This window comes from Lagopus leucura, unplaced genomic scaffold (genome assembly GCF_019238085.1).
Source record: "Lagopus leucura isolate 7727_CA_CO unplaced genomic scaffold, USGS_WTPT01 Super-Scaffold_760, whole genome shotgun sequence".
NCBI classification, from domain to species: Eukaryota; Metazoa; Chordata; class Aves; order Galliformes; family Phasianidae; genus Lagopus; species Lagopus leucura.
In genome coordinates, this window is record NW_024962257.1 from 2,700,523 (window position 1) to 2,723,842 (window position 23,320).

Sequence of the window (23,320 nt, forward strand, 5' to 3'; positions counted from 1 at the left end):
TAGACATCTTGACACTAATATATATATTCCTCTTTGGAAGATGTAGTGAAACTACAAATGCAATCTGGAATGACTACAAAAATCTTAGGATAATGATCATCACAAAGGAATATTAAAGTATCTTAAAAACCGGGCAGTGGAAGGTAAAAGTCCTCGCTGAACTGTAAGTTGGTAAGGAAGGAGGAACCAACAGATTTAAAAGAATAAATGTGGCCAAGTCTCACCTGGAAAACAAATCAATCAAGTTGCTCAGTGAGCTGGTGGGAACAGTCCTTAAAGCCTGGCAGTTAAAACTCAGCTATGTGTGTATGCACTGAGAAATGCTCGGGCTCCTTCCAAAGGCCACGGGCCCAGGGTGCCAAATCTTCCCTTCAAGAAGAGCTGAAGGGTTTGGCTGAACTGGGCCTTGGGCTCAGCAACTGGGGTTCCCCATCCCTTCTGTGCCTTTCAGCTTCAGGAGGGTTTGGATGAAGCCTCCACTCTCGGCTTCCAACCTCCAGAGGGATTTGAGGAGGAAAGCAGCAAAAACTGGGACAGAACTGAGAGTTTCAGCCCAACAGCTGGTAACTGATACAGCAAAAGAGTGGGTCAACTGGGAGGGACTGGGAAGCTCTGTGCACTTTGGGTCACTGAGCAATACCACAGCAGAAGAAATTCAGTACAGATGAGTGCAGCGCATGTTGCCCTGCCAGCTTGGAGGACCCTTAACACACTGATGGGTTCTGAAATGATGTAACCTTTCAGAATAAAAAGCCAAGTGCCACTGTGGCCAGCTTAAAGACAACTTCTCGGTGTACAGTGTCATTCAAAATAGCAAGTAGTATGTCAAAACAAAATGTGTTTAAGAAAAAAAAAGGCTAGAAATATCATGTCATGTTTTTATACAAGTTGAGAGCACGTCCTCTTCTGAAGCAGTGAGTCAGCCTTAGTGAATTCAGTACAAAACGAGGGTGAAAGATAAATTAGGCTTCCTTTGTTTGAGGCATGTGCCGTGTAACCTGCCTCTTTGCTCTGAGAAGATCTCCATCACTGACTGCATCCCTGGGTCGCAGGGAGAGACATTAAAGGCTGGAACAATTTACTGCAGAATTAAGAAGGGCAATAGTAAAACAGAGATGGGTAATGTGGTGAATGCTGAGTAGGATGCTGCGCTAGAAGGACTGTTCCACTATTTCAGGCACTCCTTAGATATTCCCATCCTTGACTGAGGTGCGTGAAAGTTGCAAAGCCAGCTGGATCCCAGACGCCCTTCACTTCCAGCAGTGAGCTTGCATTAGCTGCTGCTTTCCTGCACGGAAAGCCAAGTTTTCCCAATAAAAGCAACCAAACAAGCTCTCACCTGAATGGGACACAGGTGCTACTGCTGGCCACAGTGCTGAGCTTTAAGCTCATCAAGACCAGTTCTGCCATTCGCTGTGATTCTCCTTCTTTTACCCACCTCTCTTCAGCCACAGACTTCGCCAAAGACCGTCTTCCCCATGCCACATTCATAAGCAGCACTGCTTCCAACTTCACCAGAGAATTCATACAGAGCTGCCAGCCCAGCACTAAGGCCTGAGAGTCTGGAGCTTCTCACTTTATCCCCACCTGGGGTCCCTGCATGAACTACACACATATCATAATTTCTCCGCATCTCAATATCTGCTAGAACTAATAACAGCTCCTCCACCAAGCAGGCATGCTGTGAGAATCAATTGGTATTTGTAAAGCCCTTTGAGAAATGTAAGGCACAGCCTGTATGTGAAAATTATTGATATGATTCATTACCAGGCATTCATACTCTATTTATACAACTCCCAGTATATTGCTAAATATTATGTCCATTTGAATATTGAAATCACTGCTGCTAATAATTCCTGCTAATGTTACACCGGTCTTTTGGAGGTGGCTTTTTCAGCTTGAATGGGAGAATTGTGGAGGCAGTGAAAAAGGGAACAAATGCTAGAAGAGGAATTAAAAAGAGGACAACAGCTCTGTGCAGGCTTCATGGAAAACAATACAAAATCCGTTTAACAAATAACTTTGTGCTAACATTTGTCTGATTCCTCTCCCCTCGGCCTTTCTTCTCATCTGAATTTGCACCAAAATCTGATCTCCATTGGCTACGTATCAGCCCTCGCCTGTGCCATGAAAATGAGCAAACCCAACCGCGCTGTGTCTCTCCAGATTGTTTGCTCCCCACTCATTGGCCCCAGCAACACTTGGCCCCATCTGCAACCACTCGCACTGAGGGGCTGTGAGGATGCTCTGTCTGACCCGCTGCTCCCCCAGCCCTCCACCAACCACCTCCAACAGCCTCCATGCCAGCACGCTTCCTCTCATGCAGCCGAGAGCAGCACAGTCTGGGACTACTCAAAAACCTCCGTTTTTGAGAAGAGAGAGCATATGTCTGTACATTATATATTTATTCACACACTGAGGCATGTTCCCACTCCCGAGACACACACGGTATGTTTCGACTTTCTTACTCCAGCATGTTTTGCAAATCTGCTCTCCGCCCCCTCTATTCCCTCGCCTCACTTTATCAGTATCTTGTTTAAGGGAAATGCTGCTTACTGTAAACTGGAAACGTTAACATCGGGTCAACAGGCCACTTACTGAGAAGCAGCTGTGGGAGCAGGAGGGATGGGGCACAGCTCTTTTCCCAGCTCAGCTCCTTTCCCTTCCACTTGGAACGTCTCCTCGCTGTGATCTTTCTGCTCGCTCCTTGCACTGACAAAACGCCGCCGATGGCCGCGGTGCAGGAACTCAAGGACAATCGATATTTCGCTTGACTCAAACACAATGATTTTTTTTTCTGTTGTTTTCAAAGCTCAACATTTTGCAATTAAATCCCTCAAGACGTGGGGAAAGTGAAGGCAGGGGTTCTTTTGTGGGAGGCAGGAGGGAACGGCACAGAAGTAGAAACCAGAGCGAGCCAGCAGCGAAGCCAATAGAAATCCACTGCATCGTTTCTTCTTTTTAATACATTTTTTACGAGAAGTGAGATCTTTGATTACATTTTTGATTAGGAGAGACAGGCATTGCCCTGCCCAATGCACAGTTAGAGGTAAAGGAGCCTTTTATGTTCATAGATATCAGACATCAAAACAGCCATTCCCAACTCTTAAAAGGATCAGACAAAGCTGCAGCTCAAACTGTGCCAGGGACTTTGGTGCAGGCAGGTTCCCTGCGGAAGGCAGTCTGGGAGTCGTGAGAAATCATGTGGATGCTGACACTCCAGTTAGGAGTGGGGAGAAATATGGGCAATTTCTCCCTGGGAAAGCTAGGAACACAGCAGTGAGGGCATTTCAGAGGGAGAAGACTAAGAGCAATGGCAACCACGCTGCGAGGGGAGCTGCTAAAAAGTTGCTCCCAGTCATAAGGAAAGAGCTGCTGCTCCATCAGAGGGTGCAGGCGGATTCTACTTCTACTGCAAAAAGTCAGAGCTTCCCCCCTCCTTCCTTCCTAAAGACTCGTGGACTTACTGGACCTCCCACATATGGATGTCCCACTGCAGGACAAGCGTGCTGACAACCAGCTCTGCCATGCAAAACCACAGGTCTCTGTCTTCAGAGCTGCTGAGCTTCCCAGATGGACTCTCTGATCTTGAGGTCACCTTGCTTTGCTGATACCCTACGACAGTTGAATTGTGCGAACAAGAGATTAGAGTTCTGATCTCGCACGACTCTGGTTGAATACTAACAACGGCAGCACAGTGTCCTGGCTTATCCCTCACCATCACTGCAACAACCCCTCATTTGGACGCGGGATCTGCAAAACCTCAATGGCTGGAATGAGATGGGAGAGCAAATCAACTCATCAATTAATTGAGAATTTAGTTCAGCCTGGTCTCAAGCACCTCCTCCCATCACGGCTTGCCAGCATGCATTACAGAAAGGAAAAACCAAACTGTGGACAATTTTTCAAGAGCTGCCCAGATTGGTGGCAACTGTGATGTCCATCTTACCAGAATTTGGCTCAGCTGAATGAACAGATGTCCTGAAAGCATCAGCTGCACTTGAAGCTAACTCAGATGCTCTAACATTTTCCATACGTCTGCAGGGCCAAACGCTGACCAACTGCACTCAGCCACAGCACAGACTTGCTGTGCAGAAGCACTCAGCACACCATCTGACTACCAGCCTGGTTCTATCATCTCTTCACACAGAAGCATTCTTCAAAGCACTGTCGCGTCACTTCATCTCTGCTGTCACTCCACCTCCCCTCTAACTCATGGCATCATGCAGAGACAGCACTGGGATGGCACAGGCTCTGACACCAGGACCCATTTAACCCAACTGGTCTCCATCCGTTGCCTCTGCTGCTGGCTGGCCCCAGGAGCAACCCAACAGCATTAAGCTCACACTGATAACAACCAGACTGCAGTGGACAATTGTTCCTTCTCGTAAAGATTTGCTTGCTAGGGTTGCTATAAATTTTTATCCTTTTTTTTTTTTTTTTGCTTCTAATACAGCAGTAATATCAAACTGAGGGAGTCTGTGAGATGCTCACAACTCACTCTCAACAGCATGTTGACAACCAGCGCTACATCTATGTTAAAGATGAGCAGAGCCATCATTCAAACAGCCAAGATCCTGAGTGAGATAAGTGTGTGGATGACAAGCAGCTGGCTGCTGCTCAGCCTGGACATTGCAGAGGTGCTGCCAGCAGCGCGAGGATGCCAGAAAATTCAACCCCATCTTCTACCAAAACACATTCTCTACCTGGGAGATGAACAGCCCTTATTTCCTTCTGCACACACCGCTGCTGCTGCTAATGCACCGCAACTGGCTGTTTTGATGGCTGTAGGCTCAGCTGTGGGATCTGCCTCCGTGCTGGAGGATGTAATGCACACACACACCTCTCAGCAGGGTCAGCTCACAGCAGCTCCTCTGCTTAGCACCAGCAGGTGAGAACACGCTGCACACAACTGCCACACCGTATTGCTTTGCCATTAAGCAGCAGATACACCACCATTGATTTCAATTAAGTTTTTGTTCCTAGCAAACTCTCTAGAAATACTTAGCCCAACACCTGAAGCACTTCACACCCTCCTTGCTTTCCATGGCATATTGATGTGCTCAGTACCCCTCAGTATACACACCGGAGGAACATGGCAACTGATTTATTCCATCAGTGCCACCAATGGGATCGGAGCAGCACTGGGAGCACAACCACTCTGTTGTTCACGCAGCTTTTCCCTTCACCAGACACACAAAGCCCTGATGGCATTTGAGGCTTTGATTTCATGGCCACACCGATTTCATGACTGCCAATGGTTATTTTTTAATCTTTGACAAACAACGGTGAGCTGCTGGTGCTGCAGGCACAGCCCCACGCTGTGACCAACAGCACAGCCAAAGGAAAGGAAGGCTGCCCCAACACTTAGGCATGACTAACAATGAGGAAGATGATAATTTTTCTACAAAGGAATTCCTGCGAAGCAGCTTGCAGAATGATGCCATTAACACCCCAGGGGCATTCGCTCTGCTGGATGACGAAGAAACCACAAATTAGTTCTTTCTGCAGCCTGTGGAAACACTCCCGTATGTGGTCTCAGAGCTGCTGCTGGAGGATGAACTCAAGCTACAGAAGCAGATACAGCAGGCAACATATCCCATGGATGCAAACGGCTCTTAAGCACAGCTTTCTTCAGCAGACTTCTGCCTGGATCCTGCTTGTCCTTGTGCAGCCAAAATAGACTCAACCTAAGCTTTGTGTATGGAACGTCTGCTAAAGTAAGCGGGCCTGTATTCTTGTCCCGCAGAGAGAGGTAGAGTGAGAAGAGAAAGGAGAAAATGCAGCATCCGAAAGAAACCCCAGTGAGTTAGCCAGCACTGGTTGGACGTGCTCAGCTCAGGCACGATCCTAAGGCATTTGTATGGAACCACCTTAGTCAAAATACCATTTAATTTAAAAGATTCAGGAAACAAAATAATGACTTCGGGGTCAGCTGGGGGCAGCTTGTTAAGGGCAGGACAGCTTCGTTTCCCGCTGCTGCCCATACTAATGGTCCCTTGACAAGAGCACAGCCAAGGTGAAAAGAGCAGCACTCAGCTCCCAACTGTAAGCACTCTGTGATGTGCAACCATCTGCAGCTCAACCTGCAGTGCTGCCACAGTCACAACAGAACAGCTCTGGGTCCCAAACAGCCACCCAGCTGCAGGCACTTCTGGTGAGTCAGAAATGAGAGTAGGAGCTTAGAGAAATGCTTAAAAAGACAGGCCTGTGGTTGCCCTGCTCTTCAGCCACAGCGATGAAGGGACCTCCCTCAACATCTGCATGGCACTTGTTATAACAAGCCACGTTGGGCACAAATCATAGAATGACCTGGATTGAAAAGGACCACAATGGTCACCTTGTTCCAACCCCCCTGCTATGTGCAGGTCGCCAACCAGCAGACCAGGCTGCCCAGAGCCACATCCAGCCTGGCCTTGAATGCCTCCAGGGACGGGGCACCCATAACGTCCTCGGGCAACAGCCTAAAGCTCTCTCTGCCCCCCACCTGTGATGCTGCTGGCACACACTGCAATGCTAGCGACTCTGAGGACAGAAAAGCTCAAGCCACCAGTGCTGAGGGACAACAGGGCTGAGCATGTGAGCCAGCCACACTATAGAGTTTCTGCTCAGAGGGCAGCACAGCTGTGCAGACCTTCCATCGCTCTGTTTTTCCCATCCGTGTCTCTGCACTTCTCTCCATTAACCACTAAATGCCTCACCGTTTCCACATAGGTAAAGGTATCAGAAAGCAGAGAGGTATGGCATGAAGAACTATGCAGAGTAGATCAGCAGACAGCTTCTGCACCCAGTGAACAGGCAAAGCCCAGAGGCGATGCTCAACTTGATTAAAATAAAGACATATTCCTCCCACCCGAGCTGCACTGCTTTGTGAACACGCTGCTCTGCCATTTTTTCAGTTTGTAAAATAGAGTAATAGTTTCTGTACCTCACAACCATCCTGGAAAGCTTAATTCATGTTTGTGAAGTGTTTTCAGATCTTAAATTGGAAGGCATGAGAAAGCACAAGCTGTTATTATAATTGCATTATTAAGCGCTGTTAAAAAAGCACCTCAGTTTATGCTTTGTAGAATCCAGGTCCTTCTTCAGAGGAGCTTTATGCCCTTGACACATGTATTTGACAATAACCCAAATAGCCTTGATCTTTTATTCCCAGCAGGGCTTTCTTTATACCTTAATGAGGTCTCTTCTTAATCTCTTTTCCAAAGGATAAACACCTCATCTCAGCACAACCAAATGCTCTGAGCTGCTGCGTGAGCCCCCCTTCCCTCTGCTGGGCTGGGTCTGTTCCGTACCTCTGGTCCAAGGAGGGGTCCGCAGCAGACGGGAGGAATACAGGAAAGGCATCATGAGATGCCACAGTACACCTGCAGATCTGCATGCAACATCTCCATTTCTGACAGTCAGAAACACTTAGCTGCTCCCGAGAGCTGTGCCAGGCTAGTTAGTCCAAACACAGCAGTGCTTTCATCCCTTTTGCCCATAATGCCTATCTTCAACCTGATCTCTGTTTTGCAGCACACGATGCTCCCAGGCTATATTTCTGACTGTATTCCTGTCTTCAGTCTCCAATATTTCACTTCCTTTGCCCTTACCATTACCGAATCAGCCAGGGATCTGCAGCCTCGTTGATATCGACTTTCTTCTCTCCTCAATCCTTCCCTCAGGTTTCCTCTTTTCCCCCCATCATCTGCAAATTGCATCGTTTTTATCTTCCGCTATGCTGGAAATCTTATCATGAAAGAGAGATTTTTCTTTTTTCTTTTTTTAATTAGTACTTGGTAATATTACCAAGCTGTGAGTTTATGGCTTTGTAGATCTTATATTTTTGACACTAATTACTCACAAAGGCTTTTAAAGCCGCATTTCAACATAGCAACTGCCATGACTGTAATTAAGTAAGAACCAGCACATTTTTTTTTTTACATTTCAGAAGTCTCCAGCATCACAGCCCCCAGTTCCACTCTGACACACAAGACCAGATAGAGCAGGAACACACCCCAGGTCCCCTCCCCACCCCAGCAGTCAGCTGCCAGCACAGAGCATCCATGGGGATTTGCCATTTGCCAACTGCCAATCTGAAGGGCTAATTTTAGACTCTCCATCCCTGCTTCTTGCAGGACTGTTTTTCCTGTTTGCGTGCTCAGACCTCAAAGCCTTCCTCTGAACCAACCCCAGGGCTGTATTTGATGTATTTGCTGCTCACTGCCCCTCTTTGGGGCTGGGAAGCAGCAGGGGATGTACCACTATCATACCACTGCCATACCACTACCGTACCATCGTGCCAGGAAGGCAGCAGCGCAGCTCTGAGGGTGTGATGTAAACCAGCTGCTGTGGGGAAGATCCATTAAAGGCATCTCAGTGGGCAGAGCTGGATTCCACAAGCCTAATTTATTTCCAGATTACTCCGGGATGTTGCCTTTTACTGTTGCATTATTTGTTCTCAAACTCCAAATTAAGATTTTATGGTGCCATTAATTTTTATGTAGAAACTACCGTTAAAATCAATGTTTTCTGCTTAAAACTTGACAGTTGGAGATGACTGATTGTCCTGGCCTGTTCCCAACTGCTTGAACACCTCGGAAGCGGATGGGTGAGAGCTGCTAACACCGAGCACTGAGCTGTATCAACACACCGGTGATGGGCCTGGCTCATGGGAGGCTCCTTCCAGCACCCCCCAGGGAATGCAGGTCCTCCTTTTGCTAACGAGCCATGGCCATTCCACTGGCCCTTGCCCTGAGTCAGACACGCTGTGATGGGCACAGCCCATGGGTTGCCCTGCAGGCACCCAAGGCTGAGGCCAGGCAGTTGCACGTGGGCACGTGGCCTCTTTCATTATTAGGACAGCTCGTCTGGGCTTTTGTTTGGAGATAATTTTGTTTTCTAATTTTGGAGGAGCCCGCAGCGCGGTTGGCAGCAGGTAAGGGGCATGGGGAGAATATTTCCTGGAAGAGATAAAGGAACATTCGCTCTTCTCGTGCTCAGAGAGGGAACCAGGAGGAAAAAAAGAAGTTTGATCGTCTAAAATGAGGCACATTAAGCAAAACTGAATGCGATACGTAGTGAGTATCTGTGACAAGAGCAAACCGATCCCGCTGTTGGAATATTCATGCAAATAGAAGCAATTTCACCATGATTAAAAAGGCAATTAACTGAAAAAAAACAAAAAACAAAAAACGCCAGCGATTTCAGAAGCAGGCTGTGTGTCAGTGAGGCCTCCGCACAGTGCTGAACTGACATTCTGCTCACTTTCATATTCTGTCAATGAGATACTCACTACTACGACTTGAGAGTGGTAATTACCCCAACTGGAGGCAGATGCTCTTAGAAAGACTCCAACAAAGTCTACACACTCCACTCCATACACCAGGCACACAGAGGGGGATGCAGCAGCATCCTGCCTTTCCCAGCCCCGCTCGCTCTGCAACTCGGATGAAAGACATCAGCACAAAGAGCATCTATAGAAAGAGTGGGTCCAAACCAAACATTTTCAGCCTGGAACACAAAGCACTTGGGGAATGAGGTGTGGGCAGAACTGCAGTGTCACAGTCACTGCCTGGTGACGGGATTAAGTGCAGTTTTCCCTCCAGGTAACGCGGTCAGATCCATAACAGGCAAATGCTGATGAAAAATCTTCAGTTATCTGTATGATAATCTGCATGGGACGAATGAGACAGCAAACGTTTGATTCCACACAAGCCAATGGATGTTTAAAGTAGCATTTACTGCTGACATCTTCTGTACTTGTCCTTGCTCCAGAGGACCAGAGACCAACGCTATACCCAAAAAAAGCCCAGTATGTCCCATTTTCAGAGCTTTTTAAACCCCAGCTCACCAGAGACCTCCATGTGAACACCACATCCCCCAAGCACCAGGCAGGCTGTCACCTTCCAAAAGCAAGCTATCCATTTCCAGCAGCACAGCTCAGCCACTAGGAAGCACCAGCAAACTCCTCCTTGGCGGCTGCTGCTCCATCAGCACCCCAACACCCACACGGCCGGAGCACTGCAGTATGCATGAAGTGCCTTTGGGCTTGATCCCTCTGCAAGCTGAGTGTCCTCTGCTTGTCTTTGATGATTAAAGGAGCCAAAGGCTTTACCCTCAGCTCAGGACTTTCTGTGGCTGAGGTATTTTGCAGCTAGTCACAAACTCAAATATATTTCCTGTCCGGCAGATACTGTCTGCTCTTGAGAGCAATTTTTATTGGATTTGTAATCCCCTTTTCAGCTCCTTCTCTCCCCTTTTAATATTGCCTTTTAAGCCCTTTACCAGGAGTTCACTGTCTGAAGGCCAACAAGGAACACTGGACAGAGCCTTCGGGTTTAAAAAAGAATATGCACAGAATATTAATGCAGGAAAACCACGCAACACTCTGACCCCTTTCAATTAAGGTGCCATCTCTCTCACCTTCAGCCGTCCTGGAAACTTGGATGTGCCCTCAAACAACAACAAAGAAGACCCAAAAATCATTGCTTCAAGCTGAAATGGAGACATTTAACCATTTCCCTCCCCAGCACATGTGCTGTGGTTCCCTTTACAGACACAATGTCTCCAGACCAGAGTCAGCTCCAAGTGCTCAAAAACGGCAAGGAACTGGGAAGCATTAAGCAAAAGAAGTGAGATTGTTATGGAGTGCTGTGGCACAATATGCAGCCCTATGTGAGAAACGTGGCAGCTTACAGCTGAAATGTGGCACTGAAAGAGGATGGGACACACTTGGCTGGATGGAGGTGAAGGCCAAATCCCAACGAGCCTGGAAAGCTGCCACATGGCCCACAGTACCTCCCATTCAGCTCAGAAGTCCTGCATGCAGAGATATCCATCAGGCAAAGAAAATGCTGCTTTTGACCCCTGGAACTTTCAGCTGAGTGAGGTCACAGAAGAACAGAGGAGGGGAGCAAGTCATCAATTTGCCTTCTTAAAAGGAGATGAGGTCCTCTGGCTCAGTGAGCAGCCAGGAGGGTTACACCTCTGATGGATCCACTGCCACGTGGGATTTCACTGGGACCAAGAGGGGCAATGAGAGATGAGGAAAGAGAGTAAGCAGCAGATTTGGTGTGATGCTCTTAGGAAGCATCACTGGCTCACTACAACACGATGGGCTCTTTGCCTTCACCCCAACAAGAGTCAGGATCCTTTCAAAGCCAAAAAAAAAGTCATTTTTAGACCATTTTCTAGTGGGCAGAAGCATTCTCCTTTGTAGCTCTAGACAGAGCTTGGCTGAACCAGATTTTTCTCTAATCAAAGGTTTTGTGGGTCCCTGGCTCATGGTGCAATGCATTTCCAGCCTGAAGCTCATCTCAGTGCTATGAAGCCCTCTGCAAATTGAAAGGCACACGGAGTTCAGAAAGGTGCTTCGGACCCACCTTAATTAGCACTGAAGAAGGAAATAGTATTTTCCTGGCTTGCTGATCTCTGGAGAAAAGTAACTGAATAAAGTGGCACATGCCAATCAAAAAGGAAAAGGAGGCAACTCTGTTCTCTTAATTAACGCCACTGGAGATGGGGCTGACGAGGCCCTCATGGCAGAATTGCTGACTGTGGTTGTGTGGCCTGGAGCCTGCTAGGGAGCAGCAAAATAACGCAGCAACACGAACTCTATCCACCCACAACCACATTTTCTGTTTTCTCTCCACCTTTGCTTTCATAACCGTTTGACCATTCCAGTATTATTTCCTTTCAAGGTAAAGAAAAGCTCCATAGATTTTTTCTTCCCTGTCCTTTTAGCTCCTCCTTTTTGGCACTGGCCTCCTCACACAGAACGGTGTGCAGGACGCAGCAGCCTCCCTGCATCATTTTGCTTTATGTCTGGAAACATCTGTATGTGCAATTAGAGAGCCAACTCCTTTTATGTCCCTAAATGAGTAGATTTAATCACTGCCATAAGAAGTCAAACCCCACTTGGGCAACACAACTCAGCGAGGCGATTCTCCTTGCATTTGCTCCCACAGGACCAGCCCTACCTGTGAGCAGGATCAGCCCCTTGGGGAAGCTCCAGGCCCTCCAGGTTTGTCTTCTCCACAGAAGCAATTTCGCAAATGTAATTAAGGGAAGCTGCGGGATGCCTCCCTGCTGAGCTGAATGCATCTCACCTGCCTCCCATGGCCCTGAGAGATGGAAAGGAGAGTGCTGGTGCAGGCTTGTTGCGATGCCAGCGGGGAGGAAGCAGCGATGGGGCTTGGCATGCAGCAATACACAGGGCTTCCTGCTCTGCGAGGTGTAAGGAGAGCTGTGTGATAATTTAGTACAAGTAATGGATGTTGGGATTCCTCCAAAGCCAACCCCTTTTTCTCCTCTCTTCATCTTCAGCCCTTATCCAGCCCTTTACATCTTGTCATCTTTTTTTCTCCACCATTTCCCCCTGTTTCTCCATCACAACTGAAGCTCTGAACCCCACATCAGGGCTCCTTTCCCCACAACACTGCCTGCCTCTGCTCCCCACCTGGTCAGCCCTCAACCCACAGACAGGCACTTGGCCCACCTGTCCCACCAGCTCTGCAGCTTCCACATCCATTTCCCAAGCAAGATCCCCTCCTCAATACCCTTCCACAATGCCAAAAAAAAAAAGTTAGGGAAACACAATGCACGCTGGCCAACAGCAGAAAGCACGTCACGCTCTGGAAAAGAGCATGGCTGGTGCAATTAGTGTATATGCAAAATTTATCATCTCCATTTTCCACTCCATCAGCCCCCTGTGCCTGCATAGAGCCTCTGTCTGCTCTCAGCGCTGCTGCACAGACCTTGGCATGCATTGGGAGTGTTCTGTTCACCTTGCAGTTACATTTTATGGCGTGCTTTCCAGCGGCCACTTCTGATTCAAAAGGAGTGCTCAAAATATACTCGGTCCTCAATTTTTTCCCCCTTAGATTTATGATCTGCCCCTCTGGCATGTAGCTTTAAGTCATTTTATTTCAAGTAGGAATATTTTAAGAGTAATCTGTACGTGCGTGTCAGGGAAAAGAATTAATTATCGCTCTAATTAAAGGGACACTGTTGAAAATAATCTCCCTCTTTTCCTGCTGATTTTGCCCTTTTTTCTGTGAGTAAGCTTTACATTTTTGCACGTATATATTTCTCAAGGAGTTTGAAATTAAAAGGGCTTATTTTATTTATGCAACAGTACCAACCAGAAGTTGTGCCTCAGCAAAATGCACATTAGGCGGGTGGCAAAAGCAAACATCAATGATTACATGTAGGTCCTCGATAAGAAATAATAAGTAGTATTACTATTATTCTTATTATAGAAAATCCTGGATTACTTCAAGAAGCCTAAAAAGCATTCCAACTCCCCCAGGCTGTACTTGAGGTTTAGGACTGTAAAACACATCAATTAAATGCTGCAGCTGCACCACGCTTTAATAACACCTGGGCGAGGATCACAGAACGGCCAGGGTTGGAAGGGACCTCAAGGATCATGAATCTCCAACCCCCCTGCCACATGCAGGGCCACCAACCTCCCCATTTAAATCTGGACTATGCTGCCCAGGACCCCATCCAACCTGGCCCTGAACAGCTCCAGGGATGGACGGGGCATCCACAGCCTCTCTGGGCAGCTGTTCCAGCACCTCACCACTCTCTCTGTAAAGAATCATAGGAGCACACGATGGCCGGGGCAGGAAGGGAACTTAAAGCCCAACATCCCAACCCCTGGTGTGGGCTGGTTGCCCCCAGCGGGTCGGCAGCTCCCAGCACACCAAGCACTGCCTGGGCGGGGGGCTCAGACAGAAGGGAGCTCAGCTTGGCCAAGTGCTGCCCATGCTGGGGATGGAGCCACCTGTCTCTGTGAGCTGCTGCCAAACCGAGCACAGCTATCAGAGATAATGTCGGAGCAGTCTATGTGCATCTCTTCATGTTTTGCCTTCGGGGAGAGAAGGTTTCTGTAACCACAGCATTACGGGAGTGATAGACAGGGAGAGATGGGAACCGCATCAGCCGGCACAACGCTACTTCCAGGGACCTCAATTTAAGGAGGAAAAAAATCAGATTAATCCCTCGGAAAATGTCATTACACAAAAATATCTGGCAGTCAAGAGGCCAATTAAGTCCGTCATTTGGAACCAAAAAAAAACCCTGGGAGTATAGTGGAGAGAATGAGGCAGAGCTCACAGTGGGACGAGTGCGGCAATGCACGGAGTCCCAGGATTACATCAGCAGTATGTAAGGCCTCCCTGTATAGAAAGACCAGCCAAGGTTTGCACTTCCATTTTTGCAAAATCCAAAGTCTCTCACCTAACCACAGTGGCCAACCCTGAGCTCCCAGTCCCACGACACAGCTATTTTTCCAGCAATACTCAAAAGAGAAAAAAGGGAATACTGGACCACTGCATAATTCAGCGTGTTTTGACAGCCACCTTCGGGGCATATCACACTCGACTGCTCATCACTCCTCAAAGATGGATATGAAAAGAGGCTGGAGAAGGGGACACTAGATGATATAATGGAGAGGCAATTAAAGACCACAGAAACCCAAAAGGCAAACCAGCTGCATCTTTCTCTAATTTATAGGACACGGAGCAGACAGCATGATTGATTCATACATCTCTCATCCTATCAGGAGAAGAGTGGGTATGCACTGGTAGGAAATGATGTACAGCATGGGAACTGCCAGCCACGCGGTCCCTGTTGACAAAGCACTTTGTGACACTTCACTTTCTTCCCAAGGGGCTGCCTGTTGAAAATCCATCAGGGTTTAGCAATTTCTCCACGCATTAAGGCTTTAATGAGATGCTATGATAGCCTCTCAAAATGCAGTCAACTCATGCATGGAGCTTGCTGTACCCGGGGAAGCCTGCATTACATGGAGGAGTGACTTGAGCAGCGTGGGCCTTGTGCATGGACTCAAAGTTAAATAAAACTCATTTAGAGCTCAGAATCAGTAAAACATCGTCTCTTGGCAATTTACAGTAGATCCTCCCCAGGAAACACCTTGGAAAAGCAGAGCTTTCTCTCTTTTCCTTTCCCTGAATGCTCTCCAGAAAACTCTCCCTTACCTTATCCACTATCACCCCCTAGATGCTGAAGAATCACAGGCAACGGCACCAAACACGTCTGCCTCCTCTCTTGTGCCTTAGGAACTGTTTCCTGACTGACTCCATTTGCTATAGAAACCTTAAAAACATCATAACACAGTGTTATATTTAATACAGAGATAGCAAGGATGGGAAACGCCAACAAGCAGCGTGAATAGACTTGTATGTCTTTAAAGCTTTCTCTGGAAAAATACAGATGATGGAAAGAAACTGTGCTGGAGAGATCTGGGCTGCTGCCCATAAATCCAGAAGGAAATTTAGTCCCCAAAGCTCTGGAAGTTGCTATTGCTCTTCTTGAAATGAGCAATTGGGTAATCAGCGTTAATATTAAACAGCTTGTTAAAAAAAAAAAAAAGACAATTCAAGAGATTCTGCCTTCCAGCATCAAGAGACAGAAAGAAAATCTCAGACTAAAAAATGGTGCATTTTGCTCATTCCTGAATTCACAGATCTAGCTGTGCTGACCGTGATAATAAAGTATTGAACCAGGGTCACACCAGCTCCCCCATCCCCATCCCCTGCAGATGTGCACTGTGATGTGCAGATGTGCCTGCAGAAGATTTCCAGGGCAGGGATGGGAGGGGAGACCCATGGCCACACAGCTGTGGGTGCCCATGGCACAAGCTGCACGCATGGCTGCTGCACAGCAAGCAGGTTCCTTCCCAGCCTGGGGGGAAACACGACTGCAGCTTTGATAGAAAAGGGGAGATGAGAGTCTTAGGAGACTGGGTATTCAAAACTTGAGCTTATAAATGCTTTTAGGACTGGACAATTTATATATTTATATACATATATATAAACTCTATGCTTGCAGATATATACGCATAAACTGTATGCCTGCCACGCCAAGTTCCCTTTGCCAGTTTAAGTCCAAACAGAGACCTTTAAAAACAACAGCAAGTCAAGTTTCTGTAGATAAACATGCCACTGAATGGCACTGCTTTGAATTTAGGACTTCCCTGGCTAGATGCAAGTCTGGGGGCTGCGGGAAAGCAATGCATCTTCCTTTCCCAATAGAATGAATTTCTGCTTCCGATCGCATGGCACTAAGGGGAAGATTTTAAATCTGCCTGAAACAGCAAGCTTGCCTATTCTGAGACCTGAGCAGTCAACATTATTTTAGGGGGAGGGAGGCCGGAGGGATAGACGAAGCAAAATATGTTAAGCAGAGCAACTTTTCCTTTTACAGTGGCATCTGTGTGCCAAGGCTGGAGCGTTTGGAACAGGAGCAGGAGTGCTGGGGAGGGATTACTGCTGGGAGCCAGGCATCACTCAATGGATGGAAGTTTCACATTTGAGCATCCCTGCAGTGCTAGCTCCAGCACAAGCAGGTATTTTTGAACGTACCCTCACACCTGTATGATTGCAGTGTGCAGGTATGCAGGGTGCACAGCTCGCACTGTGCTGCATGGAGCAGACCCAGCCTGCAGCCAGCTTCCTGCTGGTACAGTTGCTGCCTGCAGCACCAGCAGGGTTAACAAAACCCTACGGATCCCAGTGAAAACATTTTGTGCCATCTGTATTTACCTGAACCTAACAAGGCCTTTATCAGCAGACTGAAGTTTCAGGGGCAGGCGACTTCTGAATCTGAAATGAAAATATACGGCCTTTCCATCCTGCTCTGGCTCCAGCAGCCTTGCAGTGGGTGCACTTATCTGACTCAGCTCTTTCTCAGGAGGCTATTAATTTTTGGCTCTGTATGTACAGGTCTATTACAGGCCCATCCATAACCCAGCCAGAGAGCCTGTAACACTGCCAAACAGCACGCCTGGAAACAGTGGGGAATTGCACCAGGTTCTCTGCACACCAACACAACACGGCCCAGAAAGGGGCAGAACACCAGTCCAGCAGCCCTGGGCTGCAAAGCAAGAAGAGATGAAGCAGCACATGTTCCCTTTACTGCTGCCTGGCTGTGGCTGCACGCATCCTGCTCCCATGTGCACCTTCTGTGCTACAAGCCGGGGCAGTGAGCACACATCCTTCCCCAGCTCCCCCTCCTCTTCCTCTCCCTGTCCCCTTGCTCTCAGTTTTCACATTCACAGGCACATGCCTCCTGCTCCCAAGAAGTCACAGCTGCAAACGCAGCAGTACCTGCCTGGAATTGAAAAGCCGGACATTACCACATCGTCCAGCTCTGCTGACTTATCGTTTTGCTCTCACCTATGTCTCATTATCCTGCAGTTTCTTGCCAGGCCTTGGCTTTCTCACCACCTTCCTCCCCCTGTGCCTCTCTGCCCTTCCCATTAAACATGGGTTCAATGCTCTCTCTGTGTTGTGCTCTCATTCCCTGTGCCCCCCACTGATTACACACCGGGAGCTCCTGCTGCTGCTCGACCCACACTATACCTCATCTTCCTCCTGCAAAACAGGGCACCGGAGTTGGGGGAGGCTCAGCATTGCAGAACGGATACTGCAGCTCATTCCCATCTCTCACAGAGAGGGAAAAAGGGGCAAAACTTGGTCAGAAAAGCTGCAAAGGACAGCAATCAAAATACAGCAAATCAACTTATTGGCTCCTGCCTTGCTTAGAGTTGACTGCATGCCCCTGCATCACAGGTATGCAACTCATACCAAGTGCTTGCCAAGTCCCAGCCCACTTCCTTCTCTATTTTCTGGAAATATTGTCACTTTTTAACTTGCACTTTGACTGGCACAGAGAAATCCTGGGAGCATTAATCACATCAAAGTCGCCTTTCCTTGCACTGCCAGGGGCCCTGTGGAGACCATCCCATGTGCTCATGCAAGGATGGCACCCGCAGTACATACTAATGGTCTCAGGAATCTTCTGGTTTGACTTTCATCCTCTTTCTGAGGCACAGGGAATAAATACATTCAGAGCAGAGTGCAAAAAGGGAAAAAGAAAAAAAAAGGAAAGAAAAAGCTCAAGAATTACTGCAAATCAGCTGAGTTGGAGGGAACATCCCGGACTGAGCAAAGCGTACCATCAAAGGAGGGCTGGGAGCACAGCGGGCGGCACAGAGCCGTCAGCCCCTCTCACTCACAGTGCTGAGGCTGTGGGAAGGGCTCCTGCACAAAAGGAAGGACTTTAAATAAAGATGAAGCGGACACAGCCACATTGTTGCTTGGCCAATGAATTTAATCTTCACCTCGGAGGTTATCAGACACAAGACCTTTTCCGCGGCCTTTCCCAACCCCTCCACTTCTCACCAGCAGGTCTGTTCACTCCTGAGTATCTGGACTATTAACCCTTAAAGTTCCCCACTTCCCTCCTCCCAGTGGTTATGCCATCCATTGCTCAAGCCTAGTGATGACCTCTCTGTTTCCTTCCCCATGCACGGTCCTTGTCACAGCCACGCTCCCATCCCACACCCCACCATTGCCCTGTGCCAATATTTCCAGACCTAGGTCCCATATCCTCTGTGTTTTCTCTTGCCTCTCTGCTCAGACCTCTCAAAGGCATCTTTGAACCATGTCCTTGAATTTGGCCTCAGAAGCACTCAGCAAATCCCACCATCTTTATCTTTTCACTCCTAATCCTTTGTTCCTCTTCTCCATCGGTATTGACAACTGCACTCTTTCTTTCCTTCTTCTGAATGTTGAATATTCTAAAGGATTAGCCCTTACAGTTAATTTGTAACTCCACTTAAGATTCAGCATTGCATGCAGATGACGGGCTCAGCCAAATGCAAACAGTTCAGCTGTGAGACACCATTTGGGCTGCTCCTCCTTGGGCCAGGGGAAGGGATGACAATCCTGTGTTCTAACCCTTTTCCCCATTATTCTTCTTTAAGTGACAAAAAAAAAGCAATACGGATAGGTGCTACAACATTTACTATCTCTGGAAGCCCCCAAACATGAGGAAAATGCACAGCTGGTGCTTTGTCAGGGTAGGAGGAACACCAGTTCACAGACAACTCGTATCAGAGAACAGCACAAATTAATATTAGGGGCTTCCTTGCCAAGCAGCTTTAACCACCGCAGGATGCATTTCCTCCCTTCCTAATGCCCAGCCCCTCTCTCACCTGCTGGACACAAACATCCCATAACCAAGAGCATAAAATTGCCTTATGGTACAGAGCCTACGGAGCCACCAGCATGAAGCTGCTCTGGATGCCAGGGATCTGCATCATTGACCTGAGGGCAGAAGGATCCCACCTGATATCCACCCTTTGAGACCAACATTTTTGAGCCCCTTGGCCACAGCTTGCTCTCTCCAGCCTGCTCTCTTTGAATGAGAGCCATTCTGATGGGGGGGAGGACGAAGCAGGAGAAGGATGCAGCAGTCTCCAGAAAGTGATTTTATCCAAGGCAGCAACTGAACAGAGCTGCAGCTTCTGCTGCCTCCTCAGCTCAGCGTAGAATACAGAAAGGGATGTCCAGGTGACATCATATGATTTAAGAGTTAATTAAACTGAGTGATATGCTCTAACAGCTCCAGGTGTTTATTTCAAGGTTCTACAGTGTTTAGAAGGAAAGAATGGGGGGGGGAATCTAATAAAAAATCTGGTGAGTGTTACATTAAGAAGTAATCACATTGTTAAATCACTCTTGGTTCTGGAGCACTTCTAATAACTTCAAACCTTGGCAATTCTCACCAGCTCAGGCTCATTTCCATCGTTCTGTTGCCCTCCTTCACAGAGCTGGCAGGTTTTTCCTTTTAGGAAACCCAGGAGAGAGCCGTGCAACCAGGCAGCGCATGCAGCAGCCTGGAGGCTTTGTGCTTCAGCCCAGGCAACAGCAACACCTTTGCCTGAAGGCACATTCGATCCCTTCTGAGCACTAATGGACCAGCTGGAATGGTCCCATCCCTTCCATGTTGCTGCTGGCTGGAATGAGGGCAGCCCAGAGGCACAGCACAGCGCCGGGCACGTAGGATTGTCGTCCCACATCCCTGCCAACCACCTGACACCAGCCCAACTGCATGCACTCTTCAGGCATTCACCACCTTTTCTTCTATAGGTTCAAAAATCTCCAACTTTGAGTCTTTAGATCTCAAGCTTTGCGAGCCCTTAGCACCATCTCTATTCAGCATGGCTTAGAAAACCACGTAAAAACACACGGTGCTGAGCAAAAGCATAGAGAGAGAAGCCACAGGAGCTCAGGGAGGCGAAAAGGAAAGGAAGGAGGTTTCAGTATCACCAGCACTCACCAAAGACCCTGAGATATCTCAGAGGGCATCGCATTGAGAAGAGCTCCCCTGCATGTGAAGGAAAAGTCCAATTTTCCATAATTTGTCAGGTTAATAAATGACTCTCCTCTTCTCCCTACAGCCTCTCCTATTACCAATTCTCATGCAGCATGCTGGAGCCTCCTTTCACTATTAATACCACTCACTGTGAAATGTAATTACCAGCTCTATCACAAAGCGTCAGGCACATTTATCCACTGTACACACTCGCTGACTCCAGATCACATCAGTCACTGGCAGGCTTGTTCTGACAACGTTGTCCAAAGGAAAAAGTGTCTGCACAGACTCCTGGCTAACTTAGGCCACTTAAGCATGGTGCGAAACCATTCTGTGCAAACAAGAAGCAAAGAGACATGTTTAATTTAATACGGACTCATAATTTAAATCCGACGGGAAGAAGGGTGATGGGCAGAGTGGAGTGTTTGTCTGGAGAAGATGGATGAGTAAATGCTCTAGAAAGCGATTCAAAACCAAATGAATGGCTCCCTCCTCCAGCCTGGCACAAGCAAAATCTCTCCTCCGCTTTATGCTTTAACTCTCCTCATTACGTTTTGATTAAAGTCAACACAAAGAGCTCACTAGCTGTCCCTTGCTTGTGGCTTTCTCCTTCTCCCTCCCTCCCTCTTTTACATCTCTTTTGCAGCCATTTCCCAGCAGGCACATAGGAGACCCACAGATTGCACTGTTCAGTCCATTGCCATTTGGGGAAGCTGCAACTCTCACAAAGGGCACTGGCTCAGCCAGATGTAGCAGCTCCAGCTTTATTTAAAAATCCTATTAGTTGGAAGAGAAAATAATATACATTCTTACTGATATCCAACTGACTCATACATTAAGTGTTTCCAATTCCACGGGGCTAGAGGCAGCCTTTCTGTCCTGTGTGAATATCAAATACGTGCTTTGAAGGCGGAACCTTCATTACACTCAATATTCTTGCAGCTGTTTAAAAGCAGGCAGCCTGAGCTTACAACGGGGAGCAGATAAAAGGTGAATTTTATTTACAGTTGAGTGTTAGCACGGGGCTGTGAACACAGAAATCAAACCGGAGAAATGCAACTCAAAGTACTTCTGACAAAATAAAGTAAGAATAACCAGAACACTTGAGAAGGAAAGGAGCAGAACTGGAACTGGATTAGTTAACTACTCATCTATTGGTGTGCCTCCAATATCTGGGCTCTGGTGTCTCTACCCAACAGATTATCACCCACAGTGCTTTGGATCATCTTGCAATATTCAAAAATGGAGCTCTGACCGCCTTCTGGCTGTGCCATGCCCAGCACAGCTCCCTCTCCTTCGCTCCCATAGAGGTGTGAGAGCCTGTGCTCAGTCACGGCCCCATGGCAGCTGACCACCAGTGCCTCCCAGTTCCCACCAGTTTCCTTCAGCCAGGGGAAAGCTGCCTTCAGCAAAACGAAGCGCTCAGAGCTTTTCTCTCGAGTGGGGAAAAAAAAAAAACACCAAAAAAAACAGAAAAGGAGAGCTTGCAAAAGTTCAAGTTCTAAAGAACTACAGGATTAAACGGCTCCAGATGAGAAAGGGAACCAAGTGGGCGTCTTCCAATTAAAATAAAGCACAACACTGTGACCTGCTACGGCGTGTCTGTCCAAGGTGCACATGGAAGCAACCACCAGAATAAATCTCTGTGCACCTGAAAGGCAAGTAATGGTGCTCCCAGAGCCTGGCAGGATCAGATGTTCCCATTTCCACATCGCTGTGCTCTTCAATACCCAGCAAACGCAACCGGTGGAGAGGAGAAGGAAGCAGCTGAACTTCAAACCTTTCCCACACTCCCTTTATTTTTGGCGTCGCTTCCAATAATGATTAATTTGTGGATCATCTTTCTCCTAATCTCACGCAATAATGACATTTCCTGCTTTGATTCGAGTCTTTTTAAGCACGCTGGTGGCAGATGGCAGGCTGTACTACGCAGCAAGGCCATACTGCAATGGAAGCAGGAAGGGTTATTAACAGAAATAGTAACTCTTCAAAATCAAAAAGGTGAGGGGCCCACGGAAGAGCCCCGGTTTTTACACCTGAAACCAGTTATTTGAATGCATTATGAATGCTGTAAATATCCCCGACGGATATAATGAAAATGCATTATTAATTTTCACTCATTATTAATGAACTTATAAATTCGCAAGTGATGGAGCCATGACGGTGTGAGGGAAAGGTCATGAATAATAACTGGAAATGAATAATATATACACAGCTCACAGGATACTATGCTGTAGTGCCTCATGTTTATTTAACTCAGCGGTGCATTGACTTTTTATTCTTCGCCAGATAATAGCAGAAAGAATTAGAGGGACTGTAATCTCTATTAATTCAACATAACAGATCACAACAGGCAGCTGATCCTTCTGCAGGGAGGCTGCTGTGCCCTAACACCAAAAAAGCAGGGATTCCCCTCTGCTCTCTTCTGTCACTCTTCCTCCGTGACACTCATTCACTGCCAGCACTCAGAGAATATCAGATTTAGAAGGAGCCATAGCAGAGCCAGAGATAAACTCACGGCAGTGAGGGCAACCAGCCCAACATCAGCAGAGACGTGCCCAAATCTCTGGTGACATCCCCATGTGACAAACAGGGGGAGACGAGCCGTGTGCTGTGTGCACATACAGACAAATTTGTTTTGGTTCCATCTGTTAGGACTAATTTGTTAATTATTAAATAGATAATTTATCATTGCTGCCTGCTTGATCGGTGTTTATTATCCACTGTCTGAGTGCTGTGTGAATAAAGACGGGATTAATTAATAACGAAAAGTTCAGGCAACTGCAAACTTGTGGTGGTTGCTTTCAGGCCCCAAACAACAACGGGGCTGGGAGGAAACATAAGGAATTCCAGTCACCAAATGTCACAAATGAATTGCCCCTGGATGATGGAGAGCAAACTCTAAGTCCTAAGCCATTCACATAGCACTTTCCAACCCATTTCTTCTTAGAAATTAAAATTAATTATTTTTTTTAATTTATTAAATTAAAAAAATTTTTAATTAATTAGAAAGAAAAGCACCCAGTGACTCCAGTAATCACAAATTGTGAGCAAGCAGCTATCCAGGGCTTGCTTTGGTAACTGTCCCATGTCATTCCCAGCCCCACAGAGGAGAGCTGTCCCCCCGCTACATCTGTTCAGACCA

General features: G+C 47.4%; 1 protein-coding gene across 5 annotated transcripts in view; it reads right to left on the reverse strand.

Annotated features, from left to right (window-relative positions):
- The window catches only part of MAD1L1 (mitotic arrest deficient 1 like 1), a 320,530-nt gene that overhangs the window by 15,693 nt on the left and 281,517 nt on the right, over positions 1 to 23,320 (reverse strand). Inside the window, exon 18 of one of the 5 annotated variants that reach the window (XM_042864056.1) lies at positions 22,057 to 22,118. The exons of the other annotated variants lie outside the window; for them this stretch is intronic. Coding sequence (XP_042719990.1) covers positions 22,101 to 22,118 — 18 coding nt within the window. The 3' untranslated portion in view covers positions 22,057 to 22,100. Of the gene's footprint in view, positions 1 to 22,056; positions 22,119 to 23,320 lie in introns of those variants that run through there. 5 annotated transcript variants of the gene reach the window in all.